Source organism: Helianthus annuus, chromosome 15 (genome assembly GCF_002127325.2).
Source record: "Helianthus annuus cultivar XRQ/B chromosome 15, HanXRQr2.0-SUNRISE, whole genome shotgun sequence".
NCBI classification, from domain to species: Eukaryota; Viridiplantae; Streptophyta; class Magnoliopsida; order Asterales; family Asteraceae; genus Helianthus; species Helianthus annuus.
The window spans coordinates 129,551,658-129,570,229 of NC_035447.2; the positions used below are offsets into that span (position 1 = coordinate 129,551,658).

The 18,572-nt window shown below is 37.0% G+C and overlaps 1 protein-coding gene across 4 annotated transcripts; it reads left to right on the forward strand.

Moving 5' to 3' along the window:
• Nucleotides 1–13,696: 13,696 nt before the first annotated feature.
• Nucleotides 13,697–17,773, forward strand: LOC110912437 (protein LHY). Of its 4 annotated transcripts, none has more exons than XM_022157145.2 (8): nt 13,697–13,969; nt 14,121–14,146; nt 15,039–15,200; nt 15,283–15,394; nt 15,486–15,547; nt 15,723–15,923; nt 16,015–17,160; nt 17,245–17,773. In XM_022157145.2, the coding sequence occupies exons 3-8, from the start codon at nt 15,156–15,158 to the stop codon at nt 17,569–17,571; spliced, it is 1,893 nt and encodes a 630-aa protein (XP_022012837.1). In that variant the 5' UTR covers nt 13,697–13,969; nt 14,121–14,146; nt 15,039–15,155; the 3' UTR covers nt 17,572–17,773. The 4 variants fall into 4 exon arrangements, with proteins under 4 accessions (XP_022012837.1, XP_022012838.1, XP_022012839.1 ...); XM_022157146.2 differs by having other exon boundaries at nt 15,045–15,200; XM_022157147.2 differs by having other exon boundaries at nt 15,104–15,200.
• The last annotated feature ends 799 nt before the right edge of the window (nt 17,774–18,572 follow it).

Consider the following 18,572-nt stretch of genomic DNA (forward strand, 5'->3'; position numbering starts at 1 on the left):
TCAAGCATTTCAACTTGATTTTCTGGGTTGTTTTCTACTTCCATTGGTTGGTTGGGAAATAGTGGTAGTGGTTGGGGTGCTATGAATTATTCCAGGTTAGGGTTGGCTGTGGTTGCTAGGATATGGAAATTGGCTAGGCTTCTATTAAGCATATCCTGGGCATGGGCATCTGTCTCTCTTTTAGCGGCTGCTAGGGTTCTCTGTTGTTGCAACTTTTTCATTCGTTTCCGACGCTCATGTGCTCCCCTACTGAACCATCCTCTCTTTTTAGGAGGGAATGGCTCTTCAGACTGAGCCTTAAACACGAATATTCCTTCTTCATTATCAGCTGAGTACCCTGAGAGGGTAGGCTGTGAAGAGGTGCCTTCGCTTCTAGGTGAACCAGACAACTGACGATACGCGTCGGATGGTCCTTGGTCGCTCATACTGTAAACTAAAAAATAGTCAAATAACACATAACAATAAAATACAATTATGCACGTATTTCTGTAATTTATTTCCTAACACTTTAGATAAATTTTGGTGTCAGCAACACTTCTGTGGCTGAATAAGTGGCTTGGCTATGATACCACCTTCTGTCGCAACCCCCGCCCCCTATCTGTCCCGGGAACGCGCAACCGCGAACAACAGTGTTGGTGGTATCGGTGTTTATTAATTTGGCAGCGGAAATTACATCAGGACCGTAGTTAGGAAATATTTTATCAGAGTAAAACACCATATTTTATATAACTAAGTAAATTGAGATAAAACCCAAGTTTTCATTACAAACTGATTTATAAGAATAAATCCCATTTTATTGAAATAAAACATCTTCTTTTATTTAGGTAACTTTTATAGCCACTTTTCCAAGCCTTTAGTGCTGTCCAGCTGGCTTCTAGTTGGCTTTCACGTTTTGTTACCTGAAACGCGTTTAAAAACATTTTGTCAGTGGGAAATACTGGTGAGTGAATCCCAGTTCAATCAAGAAGAGTTTTATTAATTTGCGGTATTGAGAGCGATTACAATGTTTATATCTACACAATTACTCATTCAGTATTGTCAATCCTGACTTGTGGGTCATATTACACATTGGCTAACTCTTTGTCCAATGGTAACGTGTCTAACATTTCGTATACAAAACCCCAACATACCGGCAGTAATTGAAGACTACAAAGACTCATTCACTGCTTAATCACATTGTAAAATATTTAAGGTTTTGTAAAAACAGTTTGTAAAAAGGAGATTACTCACATTGTTGCCTTAGGTTTTCTGTAAGGGTTCCCTGGTGATTATCTATAATTTATACGAATGCACACGTGTTAGTATAATAACCCTTAATATTTACATAAGTAATACCCTCCCCGAGACGGCATTCCAACGACTACGTCGGGCAGAACCTCGACAGCCGTTACGGAACCCTGGATCAATCGGGCAGCGTATCTAATACGTAACTGGGGTTATGGTACTTACAACGTAGCAGAACTTCGTTATTTAGGGGGTATTATACCCGAGAATTATGTTTACTTCTTTATAAATTCGTGAGAAAGAAAGGAAACGAGCGAGTCGACTGAACTGCCGAGGCCTCCTTTATATAGGGCCTGAATTCGAGTTCCCCGTGGCCCGCGTAGTATTTAATCGGGGATTACGCGGCCCGCGTAGTAGACTGGGTAGGCCCTAGCCTGGCCCAGTCACCAGTATAGGTTTAACGAGTGGCTGCCACGTGGCAGCCAGGGTCTCGCCGCGTTGATGATTGCTCGCGGGCGACATAAGATCCCTAAGGGGTCTACGCGCCCCGCGACAGCCCATAAAATTTTATTTTTATTTTATTTTTAATTATATAATGTATTTGGGGCCCGGTTTTCGCATACGGGGAGTATTTTAGGACATATTGGGATATTTTAATATATTTTTAGGGTGTCGGTTTATTTTGGAGGGTTGTTATATCAGATCTATGCAAGATCTTCGTTTATTCATGTGGAAATCGTCCAGATCTAAGTTGTTCTTGGTGGATTGAAGCCAAAACATGAAGTTCATAAGAACTCCATGAGGACATCACCCTAGAACACCTCAAATCCACTGATTTCACGGTTAAAAGTTAAGATTCAAAAGATAAAAAGATGAAGTAGTGCGTGTAGATCATAGAAGTACAAGATTTAGGTTGAAAACTTACAAGAATCGCGAGAAATTGAGAGAAAGAAGAGCTTGAGTGCGGCTGGGGCGAGTGAGAGCTGTCACATCAAGTGATGTGACAAGTGAGGGTATTTATAGGGTTTCCCAAAAAGGAAAGTGTAAGGGATCGAGTGGGTCACCGATCGGATGACTGTCCGATCGGGTGGCAATCCGATCGGTTGGCCATCCGATCGAGTGGCTCCGACGATTTGAGTTTCGGCGTTTCGTTTCGTGCGTTGGGTTTTGCGATGCGTTTCGAGTGAGGTTGCGATGTACTAGTATTTAAACAATAATTATCCTATCCACCGCTCATTATATCTAACATGCAATCACTATAAATAACTTGCGCTTAGCGTTTGCGATAGAGTTGCGATTGCGTTTCGATTAATCACCATAAACGTAAAGTAAACATGCACAAGTAACACCTAAGTAACACACACACGTAAAACAATATTCAGAATCTATAATTCAAGGCGCGAATGCGATTGTGATGCGATAAACGATACAACGATTAAACCATGCGATAAATAGCGATAAATCTCGATTATTAATAAGTACTCCATATAATACAACTAATGCGATAAAATAAGTAGATTATCTACAAGTCAAAGAAGTCAAAATAGGAGTTGAGCAAGGAGTGACAGATCGCAATTAGCAATTCTTTCTTCCTTTGACTTCAATCTTGACTTTGACGTTGACTTTCGAAACACGGGGTGTTACATGACCACTCAGTCGTGTTAGCTCGTCAACATGTTTACTCCGCGCTTGTCTTATGTTGACAAGCGCTTTGTATTGGTCATGACACTATCTTGAGTTTGAATAGTTTTACTGGCTAGACTAATTAGTCACCGTCACTTCATACCCTGTCACCCGGGTACACCATATTGCCATCTCCGGCCTTATGTGTGTTTATTATTTCCTAATCGCCTCATACTACCTATGCTTGTTAGAACGCTGCTTTTGACTAAAAACTGAATTTTTAGTTTAATGTTTTCTCTTTGTCTTATGTGATTTACTTGTATCAAGGAATTTATGTCTGAGGATTTATTCCTTTCCGATATTATTTAATGCGGTCCCACACTTACCCCAAATAAACCGTAAGTTCTTTCACTTAGCCTCGTAGGCTATTTCTTTAGATCTTCACCTTTTTAAGGTGAGACCTCTCCATACATTTTCTAAGAGGATGCATAGTACCTTCTCTTATTGGCTTTGATTTTCTTTTATATTTTGATTAATAAAATACAACTTTTTAGCACAAATTTACAAATTAATAAAGTATTGAACTAGTATTGTATACAGTTGTGTGGCTTTTAAGTTTTATTTTATTATTTTATTAATACAATTTATTTTGTTTTTAATAATATTTTTTTATAAATCGAATATGTCGTTGCAACGTACATAGTTTTATTTACGATTTGATAAAAACTTTATACTATCGTATCAAATATATACGAAAATAAAAATGTCATTATATGTACATATTGTTGAATAATATGGGTAAATTAAAACTTTTACAATTTGAAAATAATACAATTTAATATGTACGGATTCGTCGTTTAAAATGACAACGAAACAACATGCGGAAGCTTTTATCTTGTGTGTTCGATTCTTGTATGCCACTTGATCTTCATCCGGGTACTCCTGATATTCACCTAAAATCAAAACCAACTCAAAAGTTAGTCTTGGTAGTTAAATAACAAGTTTAAACGAGTCTGAAATTCAGAATAAACGAATTAAAATTTTGTTTTTGCCAGCTCTGAAGTCTGTCGCGGCCCGTGACAGACTTGACCTCGGCCTTCGCGGGGTGCCACAACCCGTGGCGGGGCGCGACAACTTATGTTATCTCCGTCGTGGGGCGCGACGGCTGTATTTCGACAGAAAGTTGTTCCTTGTTTGCTGCATTCATGCCCAGCTATGATATTCTCACATAATAAACTAAAACATGCATAACTTTCAATCTACTAATCCGATTTACACGATTCTTGTTCCTATACGACCGTAATACAATTACGGACACATTTATCACCTTGGTTCGCAAGAAGATCTGAATTATAAGCTATTGGCTTATAAATCCTTTATGTGATTATTCGACCCGTTTGATTATAACATCATACTATAAATTATATGACAAAAGTATGTCTTGTCCTTTCTGTTGGTGCATATGTCTGTCGACTTCGTCTTGTATCGAGTCTTGTGTCTAGACTAGATAGAATGGAGCTCGGTAGGCTAGTTAATAGGGTTTGAGTGTGGTTGGACCATTCCTCACGAAATGGAAGAATCCATTTCGTACGAAATGACATTTGACCATTTCGTGCGAAATGCCTTGCCTATAAATACTGGGGCTGCCAATTCATTTGTAACGATTCTGATTCCGGTGCCGAGGTGCTGCCGACGTGTCATTTGATCTGTATTCGTGTCAAATCAATAAACAAGACATTAAAAGTGATTTTGTGTGTAAATCAAGCCGATTCGAAGTCGATACGTTAGTTTCCGCCTCTCGTATTGATCGAGAACTCTTCTGAACGACTCGTTTGGTCGTACAAACGATCCTACAAGTGGTATCAGAGCTCAGGAGGAAGAGTTCTTACCAAATCAGCCTGATTTCACCAAAATTTCTGATTTCTACACCTTCTTTTCAAAATTAACCATAAAATCTTGGTTAAAATGGATCGAATTTCACATATAACAAGCAAAACATAGTTTTAAACAATCCTTAAAAGAATCAGACCTAAAATCGACCTAAAACCTGATCAATTTGTCAAAAATCGGACCGATTGTGTGACGTCAGCAGCATTCCGTACGAAATAGTCCATTTCGTGTGAATCAAGACTTCCATTTCGCACGGATTGATGAGATTGTATTTCATTCCATACGAATTGGGACTTCATTTCGCTTGAAAAATCCATTCACTTGAAAGGTCCACCAAGAATCTTCATTTCACACGAATTGGTATCTCATTTCGCTTGCAAAGTGCTATTTCGTTTGAAAAAGGTCATTTCGCTTCAAGTTCATTTCGCCAAATCTCCATTTCGCTTGAAAAGGGCATTTCGCACCAAACTCATTTCGTATCAGTGTGCCATTTCGTTTGAATGTTCAGTTTGTTTGAGGAGCCATTTCGTTTGAATTTACATTTTTCTTGAACTTTGAGAATTTGTGAAAGTTGTTACCGAAACATGGAAGAGGAATTTTACAACGCGTTTGCTACTACTCCAGCTGGCCCAGTCACAGCTGCAGAAACAATTGAAATCGAAAATGAAACGGGAACGTCTCAAAAGCCTCCAAAGCTTATGTACATCGAGGATTTTAAAGGATGGCAAAATCGTTTTGAAAACTGGGTGCAAGCCTATAAGTTTGATGCATGGTGCTCATTAGATGTAGATTACGTTAAACCGAAAAATGAACGTGGGATTGAAAAAGCTTTAAGTGATTATTCAGCGGTTGAGAAATTGAAATACACCAGTGAAAAAAATGATGATTAGCATTCTTCAACAAGCAGTAAAAGAAGATATCTTTGTTTTGCTCCAACATGAAGATACTGCTAGATCAATTTGGTTAGCATTGTGTAACAAATTTAAGGGAAGCGCTGATATGATAAAAAACAAATGTGTATTACTAAAGAAATCATTTGATATGTTTGTAGCATTTGAAGGTGAATCAACAAAAACGACTATCGATAGATATTGGCATCTTGTTCAGGAAATGAGAAGAATGGAAATCAAGAAAGAAGATGATGAATGGGTTGATAAGCTAGCTGATGCGTTACCACAGCATAAATGGGGAACATATTTGTTGATTTTGAAACATATGAGAAAATTTGAAAGCATGAATTTGAGTAAGTTCATTCAGAAGATTGAAGAACATGAATTGGATATTTAGAAAACTGCTATCATGAATAACCCAAATACTCAACAAGATGTTAGTCTATACTATAAAGGAAGCAAATTTGAGACTACTCCGAGTCCGAAGATTAAAACTGCTTTTAGTGCTGATGGCTTTTCTGGAACAAATGTTAGCACAACAACTCAGAGTGGTGGTTATTCAACTTTTGATCCAAACTTCTCAACATCAAGTTCTCAACGACATAGTTCAACAAATCTGCAATACAATGTTACATTGAATATTCAAAATGGTCAAAATCTTTCTCCAGAAGTGGCTAAACAACACATGGCATCACTTGTCACTATGTTAGAGTCATATGAAAGCTTAGTTGCTAGACGAATTGGAAATCCGATGCTCACCAAAGAGGATTATGACCAGATTGATGCTGAAGAACTTGAGTTGATGGACATCAAGTGGTGTTTAGCAAGTGATGTAAGAAGAGCAGAAAAATTCACACAAATCACCGGTAGAGATGATCTTCGTGATGTTGCTACATCTGCGTTAGGGTTTGACAAATCAAAGGTTACTTGTTTTCGTTGTAGAGAAAAGGAGCATTTTAAACGAGAATGTAAAAATAAAGAAGCAACTGGAAGACAAGATCCTTTTGGAAACAATGATTATCATCGAAAATCAGTTTATCATCAGCTTGCTCAACAACCTTCATCATCCCGTGCCATTGAAGATGGAAAAAAGAAAGCTTATCTTGTAAATCAAGATGATGAAAAAGTTGCAGAGGGTTTTAGCCAGGATAAATACATTCAAGATAAGGAATACTTAGAAAAATCAGCTTTTGTTGCTCAAATCTTGGAAGAAGAATCAGTCAAATCTAAGCCGAAAAGAACACCGATTTTTAAGGAATTAGGATGTGATGCAGACACCGATGACGAAGAAGAGTATATCAATAAAGCTAGAAAAGGTCTGGATACTTATAGCTTTAATTTGTTTTTTGCAGATAAAATCAAGATGTTGAAAGAAAAAAGAGCTGCTCGACCGAAGAGAGAATTGAAAAAATTGGAAGCAAGAAGAATTGCTGAAGAAAAGGCAAAAATGGAAGCTGAAAAAGCAAAAGTTGAAGAAAATTCGACAGAAAAGGTCGAAGTTGAAGAGTGCGAAGTAAAAATAGAATTTGATGAAGAACCAATGATTGAGAAGGTGGTAGAGAAAATTGTTGAAGTGGAGAAAATAGTTGAGAAAATCGTCGAAGTTGAAAAAATCGTCGAAGTTGAGAAGATAGTTGAAGTTGAAAAGATTATCGAAGTTGAAAAGATTGTTGAGGTCACGAAACCTTGTCTGAAATGTTTGGAATCATGCAAAGATTGTGAGGAGAAAGACAAGAAGTATCGTGAACTAGAAGAGTAAAAAGAAAAATTTTTATTTGATGTAAAGTATGTAAAAGAATCATATGATGTGTTGAACAAGACGGTTGATAACTTGAACAAAACAAACCTAGAAATGGGAGCTGCTCAGACGATGATGAGTTCAACATTAATGACAAAGCAGAAGGTCATCAATGAGTATATTGAAGATTGTGCAAAACTGAAGCAGGATTTGGAACTCGAAAAGATTGAAAGTGAAAGAATCAAACGATTGATGTTAAGTTATACAACTTGTGATTATTTGATTGATTGAGTTTATCCTACTGTTGCAGGTCTTAAAGCTTTTCAAGATAAAAAGACAGAAGATATGGATACTGGTGAGAAACTAAGTGTCAAGTATAACAAGTGTCCGCCTCCGATCTGGGAAAGTTATTCTCCCAGAATACCAAATGAGGAACGATTGAAAAAGGCTGTCAATATAAAGTTAAAATCTGAAACCACTGATGAGTTACCAGACAACATTGACATCACATACACAACATCTGATACTGATCATGAGTCTGAGTTATTAAAGAAAGTGGTCGATCAGGTGTTGGATATGGATGAAGAGTCAAAGTCGGAGTCTAAATCTGAAAGTTCAAGTTCATCAGACAAGAGTCCAAGTTCACCAGTCAAACGGGTTTACAATAAAGAATTTCTTTTATCAAAAAATAATTTGAATGATGAACCAATTAAGGTAGCATATACTTTGAATGATTCAGACAAATTATATTATGATAAGGAATTTCCAATAAGAAGTGTTAAAACTGAAATGATCAAACAGGTTTTCAAACTAACAGAAATTAATATTTCTGAAATAAAAAATATAAATCTTACTGAAAAACCTAAAAAATACACTTCAAGAGTTCAACAGAGATTGAACAAGAAAAAAGGTTACAGTTCTGGTTCTGGTTTTCAAAAGAAACCAAACCATAACAGTAATTTCAAAAAGAAAGGCATAGGTTTCATTCCCCCAGAAAAACATAAAAACGAGAAAACTTATAAACTAAAAACTAAATTTGTTTCAGGTACAAATTCAAAAGAAGAAGAAAAGAAACAATTCTGGAGACAAACAAACAAAGAGTTTCTTGATGAGAAGAAAAAGAATATGGTGAAAGAATCTGAGAAAAAAGTTGAAAGAAGAACCTATTTCAAATGCCAAGAAGTTGGACACATTGCATGGAACTGTCCAAAACCCAACAACACAAAACAGGGAGTTTCTTCTAACTCAAAGATGAAAGAAAAATGGATTAACAAAACAAAACAACCAACAGAAAAGGTTAAAATGTTCAAAGATTCGACTTTCGACATTAGTGAAAGTTCGAAACGTTTTTAAAAAAGAAAAGTCGATTTGAACAAACAAAAATGGGTTGTCAAAAGTTCAGAGAGTAGTTCGGACAATGAATCTGACTCGTCAAAGTCAGAGGAGTCATTTGTTGAGGAAAAAGTTGAAAATTCCGTTTCAGAAATGAACGAAGAAAACTTTCCATATTTAACAAGAGAAAACCTGAAATCCAAAGTTGGTAAAATTGAGATTTCAGATCAATTCTTTGCTGGTAAGGAAGAATTTGATGCTGACAAGGCGTTTAATGGAAAAGTAAAACATATCTTTGGGAAGATGGTTGATGGGAAGGTAAAGGATGTGAAAGATTTTTACAAATCAAAAAGATGGTGGGATAGAGTTGAATCAAAATCACCCAAGGCTGGTCAGGCTTGGGTGACAGCGTTTACTTAAAATCCTGACTTGCCGGAGCTCCCAGGTTGGTAATTGTGGAGCATGAATCGACATCATTCTTAAAAAAATGTTTTTGTGAAAAGTCCTAAAATTGTTAAAATTTGTCAAGAGAGGACTTGCCGGAACTTCCAGGTTGGTAAGTGTGGAGTAGGAATCGGCATCTTTCTACAAGTGGTATTTCAACCATCTAAGTGGTGGTTATTCTTAAAATTGTCATATTTCAATTTTCGAATGATGTGGTTGAATCAACATGTGATTGAAAAAGAGATTTTCACCTGCAAGTGGTTAATCAAGGTCATTAAGTTGAACTTGATTTAACATTCATTCAAGTGGTTGGAAAACAATGTGATGATCATAACCCCAATCTTTCAAGTGATAAAATCAACAAAACTTATTTTCCGGAAAAACCATTTTGATTAAAACAAACTTAAGTGTTTTGAAATCATAATAGGAAAATAGTTTGTTGTCAGGGGGAGTTCTGCTTGTTTATGCCAAGTGGATGGCGAATTGAAGCAATTCACATCAGTTTGTCAGTTTATCTGTACAGTTTGTTTTCAATTTTTCCTTGAAAATCAAAATTTGAAACATAATTTTGATTTTAGGGGGAGTAAAATTTTAGCAATTTCAAAAATTTGAAAAATCCAAAAAATATGATAAAATCTCAAAATCTAAAAACGTCGGAAAAATCAAAAATGAGTTTTGTTGTGAAAAAAAGGAAATGATAGTACATCAGTGGACTATCACAACACGCTAAAGATTTGGAAAGTCAGAAAGTAATAAATGATCTCACTGCAGATATGTCAGTAGGTTTTTACTCATTCGGTAGATTGTTTTCGAGATATAAACCTAAATTTCAAATACTTACTTATCTCGTGGGGAACATCTCTCGGATATATGGGTAACCCCCGAAATCTTGGTTGACAGATTTTCTATTTCTGACATACTAGGTCTTTGTGCATGATGATATCTGGGGTATTATACCAGGACTTCTGATTTTGCGGGAGCAATAGCCTAGTCCTCGTATAATACTTTGCACAGCTTTAATCTTAAAGCCAACCCTCAGCATAAAAAAATGATGAAACATTAAGAAATGCTAATCATGTGCTGTTGAAGAAAAGATCCCCAAACGGGACACACCGAAAGACGAGCCATCATCTCTTTGTCTGAACAGAAGTTCTAACCTGAGCTCTCATGGTCTCACACTACCCGTTTACAGATATCATTAGTGTATATTCACCTGTAAGACTGAATATAGAAGTCTGGATACGAGAGTATATTCTGAGATGGGACACGCGAATAAGTTTAAGTGATTAAAACATTAATCTCGTATCTCGAAATATTTGAACTTTGTGTAAAAATTTAAGTGGATCAGTATACTGACAATCTACGTGAATCGTTTAGAACTTAAAATGTTTAAAGCTTAATGGTGTTAGTGATTTGTCTCAAAAACTGATATGATCCTCTTACACAAACTCACAAAAATATTGTCTGTAAATATTTCTTTACAGCTTTTCATTAAAAAAAATTCGAAAAGATTTTCGACAACTGATGTTTGGATAGCTGAGTTTCAAAATCCGAGTGCTAAACATGATGAACAACAGGTTTGGGAAAATTTTGTTTGAACAGAAATGATATTCTTTCAAGTGGTCATCAGTAATTAAAAATGTTAAATCATTTTGAATGATATCTTCAAGTGATGGTTTGAGAATTATCCTGCATGTGGTATATAAATTTGTCAAATTATTAAATTTGTGAAATTTATTGTTAGGAAGAGATTTATGCAGGTCCCCGTATCAAAACCTGAGTAGAATGAGAGCCAGGTCACGATCCTAGAACAAGAGTTAAGTAAGACTGCGATCCCAGTTTATTGAAAGGGGGAGTCTGAATCAGATACGGATTATGGATCAACATTCAAGGGGGTGTTTGAATGATAAAGAGACAGTTTGAGATTCTGAAAGAGAAAGAAGATTGAAGGATGCTTACTCTGTCAGATACACGAAGACTGGTCAAGATCGAAGACGTGTTATGCCGAATACTCGACACTGAAGACTTCGTCAACATCCAAGGGGGAGTCTGTTGGTGCATATGTCTTAGTCGGCTTCGTCTTGTATCGAGTCTTGTGTCTAGACTGGATAAAATGGAGCTCGGTAGGCTAGTTGATAGGGTTTGAGTGTGGTTGGACCATTCTGCACGAAATGGAAGAATCCATTTCGCACGAAATGACATTTAACCATTTCGTGCGAAATGCCTTGCCTATAAATACTGGGGCTGCCAATTCATTTGTAACGATTCTGATTCCGGTGCCGAGGTGCTGCCGACGTGTCATTTGATCTGTATTCGTGTCAAATCAATAAACAAGACATTAAAAGTGATTCTGTGTGTAAATCAAGCCGATTCGAAGTCGATACGTTAGTTTCCGCCTCTCGTATTGATCGAGAACTCTTCTGAACGACTCGTTTGGTCGTACAAACGATCCTACACTTTCTACCCATCCCGGACTTGTCAAACATTAGCGTTTTCGCTCCCACTACAAGTTTTGCGCACACGTTTACATTCCCCGGTTTAGTTTGTAACTTTCTAAACACATAGACCAACATTTACCCACTTACTTTATTTTGACCCATTTAAGTTGGGTTGGCATATCGTGTATACCCGTATACGATAAGACACGATACACGAAATCCCATATACGAACACGAACACGACACGATATACACGAAAATTACCTGTTAATACCTGTTAACACGACTGTTATACACGAAAATTACCTATTAATACCTGTTAACACGAACAAAAACACGAACACGACATGCTATCTGAGAGTTACAGAGGGAGTTTAGGGTTTTATTTTTTTAATTGAATGAGGGATGAAAATATAAAGAAATTAAGGAACCCACATGCACATGGCTAATGAGTTTTATTTAATTTAATTTCTTATCGTGTATTAACGGGTATTAACATGTAAACATGTATTTAACCTGTTTATACACGAAAATTAACAGGTAATCTCGTGTCTACCTGTTTGGTACACGATACCTGTTAAGGCCATACACGATACCTGTTAACTTCGTGTAGGTTCGTGTCGTGTATTCGTGTAAAATTGCCAGCCCTACGTTTAAGGGACTTTTAAGCACCCAAGCGTCAAACTTGCTCTTCTCTTTTCACACATCGCATTCCCATATCTAATTAACTATTTATAATCCACCACAACTAATTTTTGTGGTGGATTTAACATAAGGAACCCATTACCCCGAATTTTACCATTCGGTTAGTCATTTTACGGAAAAGACCCATTCTTAGACATTCGACCCACAAAGGTTTATGCCTATAACTTTTATACTTATTAAGGGTTACATAATCATAATTCATGTTCCTAACAACCCATAAGGGTCGTTTGCCTGATTTACCCATTAACGGTGGGTCCTTCTATTTTCACACCCAACAACAACAACAACCATACCCAGTATAATCCCACCTAAAGCGAACCTATTGATAGGGTCTGGGGAGGGTAGGATGTAGGCAAGCCTTACCTCTATCCCAGGGGATAGAGAGGCTGCTTCCAGTGAGACCCCCGACTCCAAAAAAACCATAACCAAGACATAAGCTTCTGGAAAAACATATATAAGCACACAACTACTAAAAAAATGTGGAAAAGAAAAATAATAAAAATAAACACATAAATAAATAAGTAGTTGTTTGTAAAACTACGACGCCGCCGGGAATAAGTGACAACTTAAAAAGCTACATCACACCTTCTATTTTCACACCCCTATTTCCTTATTTTCTCATCCCTAGGTGTATACGGGCCGTATAACATTATACGACCTGTATAGAATGTTGTTGCACAGAAATAGATGCAAATGAATGTTTTTCTTTTTGTTTTACATGTATACGGGCCGTATAACATTATACGAGCCGTATACAATTGTATACGAGCAATACAATGTTATACGACCAAATGTATACGACCCGTATAACATTATACGAGCAACATAGTGTTATACGATCAAATGTATACGGGCCGTATAACATTATACGAGCATTATATACGACCACCCTAAAAGCTTATCTCACATGGTGTATACGGGCAATATAATGTTATACGACCCGTATAGAATAAAATAAACTGACAAAGACTGTTTTGTCAGTTCATTTTATTCTATACGGGCCGTATAACCTTATACAGCTCGTATACACTATGTGAGAATAAGCATTTACGATGTGTGATTATTAGGAACCTTTAATAATCACAAACATTAAAAGATTCTCAATTAATGTTCACTAGCCACAATACTATTATAACAAGCCAAACAGAAAGAAATTACAAAATTAATAACTCCGGGTAACCGCTGCCGGTGGTTAGAGGTCAAACTTGTGGTGGAGATTTGCCGAAAAGATGTGGTATGGACTGGCCTTAAACACCACACCGTCGGTGACACCCCAATAAAAAAAAGTGCACGGGTGTGGGCTACCCACCACTAACACTCCGCCACGTGTCACTCGTTCTCACCTTCTTGAATCAATTTCAGCCCCAAATTAAAAACCCTATTTCTTTTTTCAAATAATCAAAAATCATACCGAAAATTGTTTGTGGCTCAGATTTCTCGGCTCTCACTCGGCTTTTAATTTTAATTTTAAAATTAAAATTAAAATCTTTATTTTTATTCATCTGCTCTCTTCTTCACACTTCTTCTTCTTTGTTCTTCGTTCTGTTACAGATTTCAATCGATCGATCGATCTAGAAGATTCTGTTAGGACTTCCATCAACGGCTACTGTTGGCACAGTTGCATGATGAAGATGTATGATGAATTATCGTGTTCGTAGTCACTGGATTCGTAGATCGGATGACGAGTATGTTGTTTATTAATTTATGCTTCAGTTCTAGGGTTTTAAAAGTTCAAATTGCGATTCTGATAGGTGCAGGATGCTTTTTCGCTTTGTTTACTGATTGAATCTGCTTTTTCTCTGTTTTTTTTATGTTGTGATTGATTGATTTGCGAAGGTTTTGGCATCATCCGGCTCATTTTGGTGAGGATTACTTCTATAGTTATGCTATTGTTTGATGTTTATCATATTAGATTAGTGTTAGTGTGTATGAAGTATGATGAGCTATAATCATTTATATATTGGAATATGTTAACCTAGTTGTGGTTATGAATGCTAATTAGTTATTACTGCATATTTGTTTCATCTATGAAGGATAACATAAGCTATAATCACTAATATATTGAAATATGTTGTCATAGTTGCGGTTAGGAATAATAATTAGTTCATCGTCATCATCATACTCAGTAAATCCCACCTATAACAAAGCTAAGATAGGGTCTGAGGAGGGTAAGATGTAGACAATCTTACCTCTACCCCATAGGAATAGAAAGGCTGCTTCCAGTGAGACCCCCGGCTCGTAGGAATAATAATTAGTTACTACTACATATTTGTTTCTTTATTTTCGTGGATTTGTGTGGTGGTTGTCACAAGTTACATTACATTTCTCGGTCGTGTTTTGCACTAGTGTTAGATTATCAGGTTTATTGTATTAGAAGCGTGTGTTTGTGTGTGTCTGGAGTTTCTATGAGGTAAAATTGAGATATTGGAATATGTTAACCTAGTTGCGGTAATTAGTTACTACTACATATTTGTTTCTCTATTTTGTGGATTTCTGTGGTGGTTGTTACAAGTTACATTACATTTCTCGATCGTGTTTTGCACTAGTGTTAAATTATCAGGTTTATTGTATTAGAAGCGTGTGTGTGGAGTTTCTATGAGGTATAAATTGAGCTATAATCTTTGGTATAATGGAATATGTTAACCTAGTTGCTTTAGGAATGGTAATTAGCTATTACTACATCTGTGTTTCTCTATGTCCATGGATTTGTGCTGTTGTTGTTACTTTACGTTTCTGGATGGTGTTTTGCACTAGTGATAGATTGTCAGGTTTTGTTGAATACTACAACGGCTAAGCTATTTGGATTTGGATTCTACGAGGGGGCTTTTGTATCCCCTACGTGTTCCACAGGATTTGAAGCAGCTGCCATAGATGGACCCCTACTCCTCTGCACCAGGGGAAAATCCTAACATCAAGGTTTTCTGTTTATTTCACTTAACACAAATCATCTATCTTAGCCATGTTATCTGTAAAGTAAAACCAAATATTTTTGTTACAGACTAGAAAACCCTATACGATAACGAAACAACGCGAAAGATGGACAGAGGAGGAGCATAATAGTTTTTTAGAAGCCCTGAAGTTATACGGGCGAGCTTGGCAACGGATAGAAGGTACCAACGGTTTTCGACACTTTTCTTTGAACTAGAATCTAAGAAAAGTTCTTTAATTAATTGGAGACACTCGTTTTTATTGCTAATGCAGAACACATAGGAACCAAGACAGCAGTCCAAATCAGAAGTCATGCACAAAAGTTCTTTACAAAGGTCATTTAGTTTCTTTAACATATATGTTTCATAAGAGAATGCACTCTTCTTTGTTGGTGGTTTTAGTGTTATTCCCATATTATTGTAACTAGATTTGCAAATAAGAACAAAGGAATTCTATGGTGTTTTAAAGGGTACGTTCTGCTTACTTTATTTTTTTGTTTTATCGTAATAGTTGGAAAAGGAGGCTGAAGCTAAAGGAGTTCCAATAAGGCAATCTCTTGACATCGAAATTCCTCCTCCACGCCCTAAACGGAAACCGAGTTATCCGTATCCTCGAAAGACTCGTACTCAGGTGGCAGAAAAGGATGCGAAACCAGCAAGTTTAGTTTCTTCTTTGCAATCACTGGATCTCGAGAGAAAACCTCTTCCCGAGGTATATCAACACATTCATTTAATATATGCTTGTATAATATATACCCGTAGGTGTGCTTGTGCTTACTTCATTCAGTTTCTTTCCATACCAGAAAACCAGTCACCAAGAGAAGCTAGAAAACGAAAAAACAAACGAGGAAGCTCAAAATGGTACCACATGTGCATCCTTGTCCTCAGAAAATGAAAATTCCGTACCAAGGTCAAATCATGAAACAAATACATCTTACATCACGATTGAAACTAGAAAGCATCAAGAACTAGATCAAGATGGCATTAAGCACACAAATATTACATCTAATATTTCATTATACGAGAGCTCACACCTTGCGCATGAAAATATCATTCAAGGTCGATATCCTGATATGCCACCTGTGAATCTGATAAACGATACACCCGGTGTGCAGAGTTGTTACCCAAGGCATGTCCCTGTACAAGTCGTAGATGGAAATCATGAATCAACGGTTGATAACTCTGGAGAAGTTCATGATCACCCGAACCCGTACCTATCTGTTAACATAGCAGCATCTGCAACTAGTGGCCATCATAATGATGCTACACTTCATCCTCCTTTCACCCCTTTTAGTGATAATCAAGAGAATTATAGATCGTTTATCCATTTTTCATCGACGATCTCTAGCCTCATTGTTTCAACTCTGCTACAAAATCCCGCCGCCCATGCTGCAGCAACCTTTGCAGCTAAATTCTATCATCCCACAAATACGGAAGCTTCCTCCGCAGATTCTTTTTCACGAGATCAGTTGAATCCTGATACTGGTACTACTCCTAGTATGGCTGCTATTGCTGCTGCTACTATAGAAGCTGCAACTGCATGGTGGTCCGCTCACGGTCTGCTCCCTGTTTGCGCTCCCTTTTTCCCAGGAGGTTATTTTTGTACATTTGCGACACCGATAGATGGAAATCAAGCCAATAACGAACGAGAGAAGGCTCCTTTAGAAGAGAAGATGAATGCAGAAAAGACGGAATCTTCATCAGAGGATGACGACTCTGATGGGAAATTAAATACTGAAGCAAGTCCGGTTGAAACCAAGGAAACGGAAGAAACGGAAACAGTCGTGACTATTCTCGGAAAACCAGTGGACCGGTCTTCTTGTGGTTCTAACACCATTTCCAGCAGTGAAATGCAAGAAACTAAAGTGTCGGATGTTAATGAGCCTATTTACCGTAGGGGTAGAAGCACTATTAACCCAAACGATTCATGGAAGGAAGTGTCAGAAGAGGTAAGTAACTTACTTTATCATATCTTCTGGAAATTAGAAACAGATATATAATATAATATGTATTTATGTATGTTTGTCATACAGGGACGACTTGCTTTTCAAGCCCTCTTTTCTAGAGAAGTATTGCCACAAAGCTTTTCTAATGCTCGTACAGTAGCAGAGAATGATCAACCGAACTGTGAGTTGGACCTAAACAGAACGAGCCAAGAACCTACGGAGAGTAACGGTAATGAAGGGGTCTTGAGAATGGGAGTGGGGAGTGTGAAGCTGAACGTTCATCATACGGGATTCAAACCGTACAAAAGGTGTTCGGTTGAGGCTAAAGAAAGCAGCAAGATTATGTGTGCAGGCGGTCAAAATGATGAGAAAGGTCCAAAGAGAATGTGTTTAGAAACAGAGGAATCAACTTAATTATGAATACAGGACGGGTGTGACTGTTGTATATCATGTTATCCTTACCCTAAAACTCGCTAATCTTATTGTGTAGCTTGTGGGGTTCTATATCTTTTTACATTTTCTGCTGAATATCCACCATTGATTATGCTGAATGTATTGGACTTAATTCTCTTCCTCCTCCTAACCACTGGAGAATCAAAATTCAACTTCTCGAAAATGCATACTTTCTTTCACCTATCATATCATATGAAGATGCTTCTAGATATTGAATGATGAAATGGTAACACGATGAAAAAAGATTGTAACAACTAAAAGTTCTTACAACCAGATTCGAAATTCCATGCCTTAGCTTTTATAAACAGGTACCGGAGGCTTGTTTACTGAAGTACTGCTTTGTTTTCGTCCAGGTATGACTTCTATTGAACAATATAGTAATATGCTATTCTCCAAATAATTTCCCATAAAGCTTTAGATACACACAACCTTTTTATCAGAGGCGTCTCTGAGAATTTACGTACCCTGTTCGAGCTTGAAAAAATGTGCTCTTCCATAATGTTTTATTAGTATTTTCTTTTAAATCAAATTAGTATTGGGCTCAATAAACTTAATGCCAAGTGGGCTAAATTTTAAACCATAAAAAATGATTTGTAAATGGGCATATATTGGAATTGCTATGTGTTTGTTTACTATTTAAAAAAATAACATATATATATTGGATTTTTTGTTAAATCGCGTACCCCTCAAAATCACGGGTCTTGTGCGGAGGTCCTCCCAGGACACCATCATAGCCGCCCATGCTTTTTATCAATTGGAATTTGGCTCATATGCTCATTTTGTTTTGTTTTACGTTTAACTATAACTATATATTCCAATGCGGAGCTAGGGGTGTGAACTCTAACATGATACGAATCTAATACGAAATTAGCAGGTTTGAGTTTAGTCTAAATGAGTTTGGGTTAATTTTGGTTCGAACCTGCAAAAAGCACGTTAGCTAAACAGGTCAGGTTCAGGTCAAC

Excerpts from the sequence above, each read along its gene's own strand:
- LOC110912437 (XM_035984220.1), top strand. The coding sequence starts at position 15,156 with ATGGACCCCTACTCCTCTGCACCAGGGGAAAATCCTAACATCAAG. Across the intron at positions 15,201-15,282 it reads GGGAAAATCCTAACATCAAG|ACTAGAAAACCCTATACGAT; the intron begins GTTTTCTGTTTA and ends TTTTTGTTACAG. Across the intron at positions 15,395-15,485 it reads AGCTTGGCAACGGATAGAAG|AACACATAGGAACCAAGACA; the intron begins GTACCAACGGTT and ends TTGCTAATGCAG.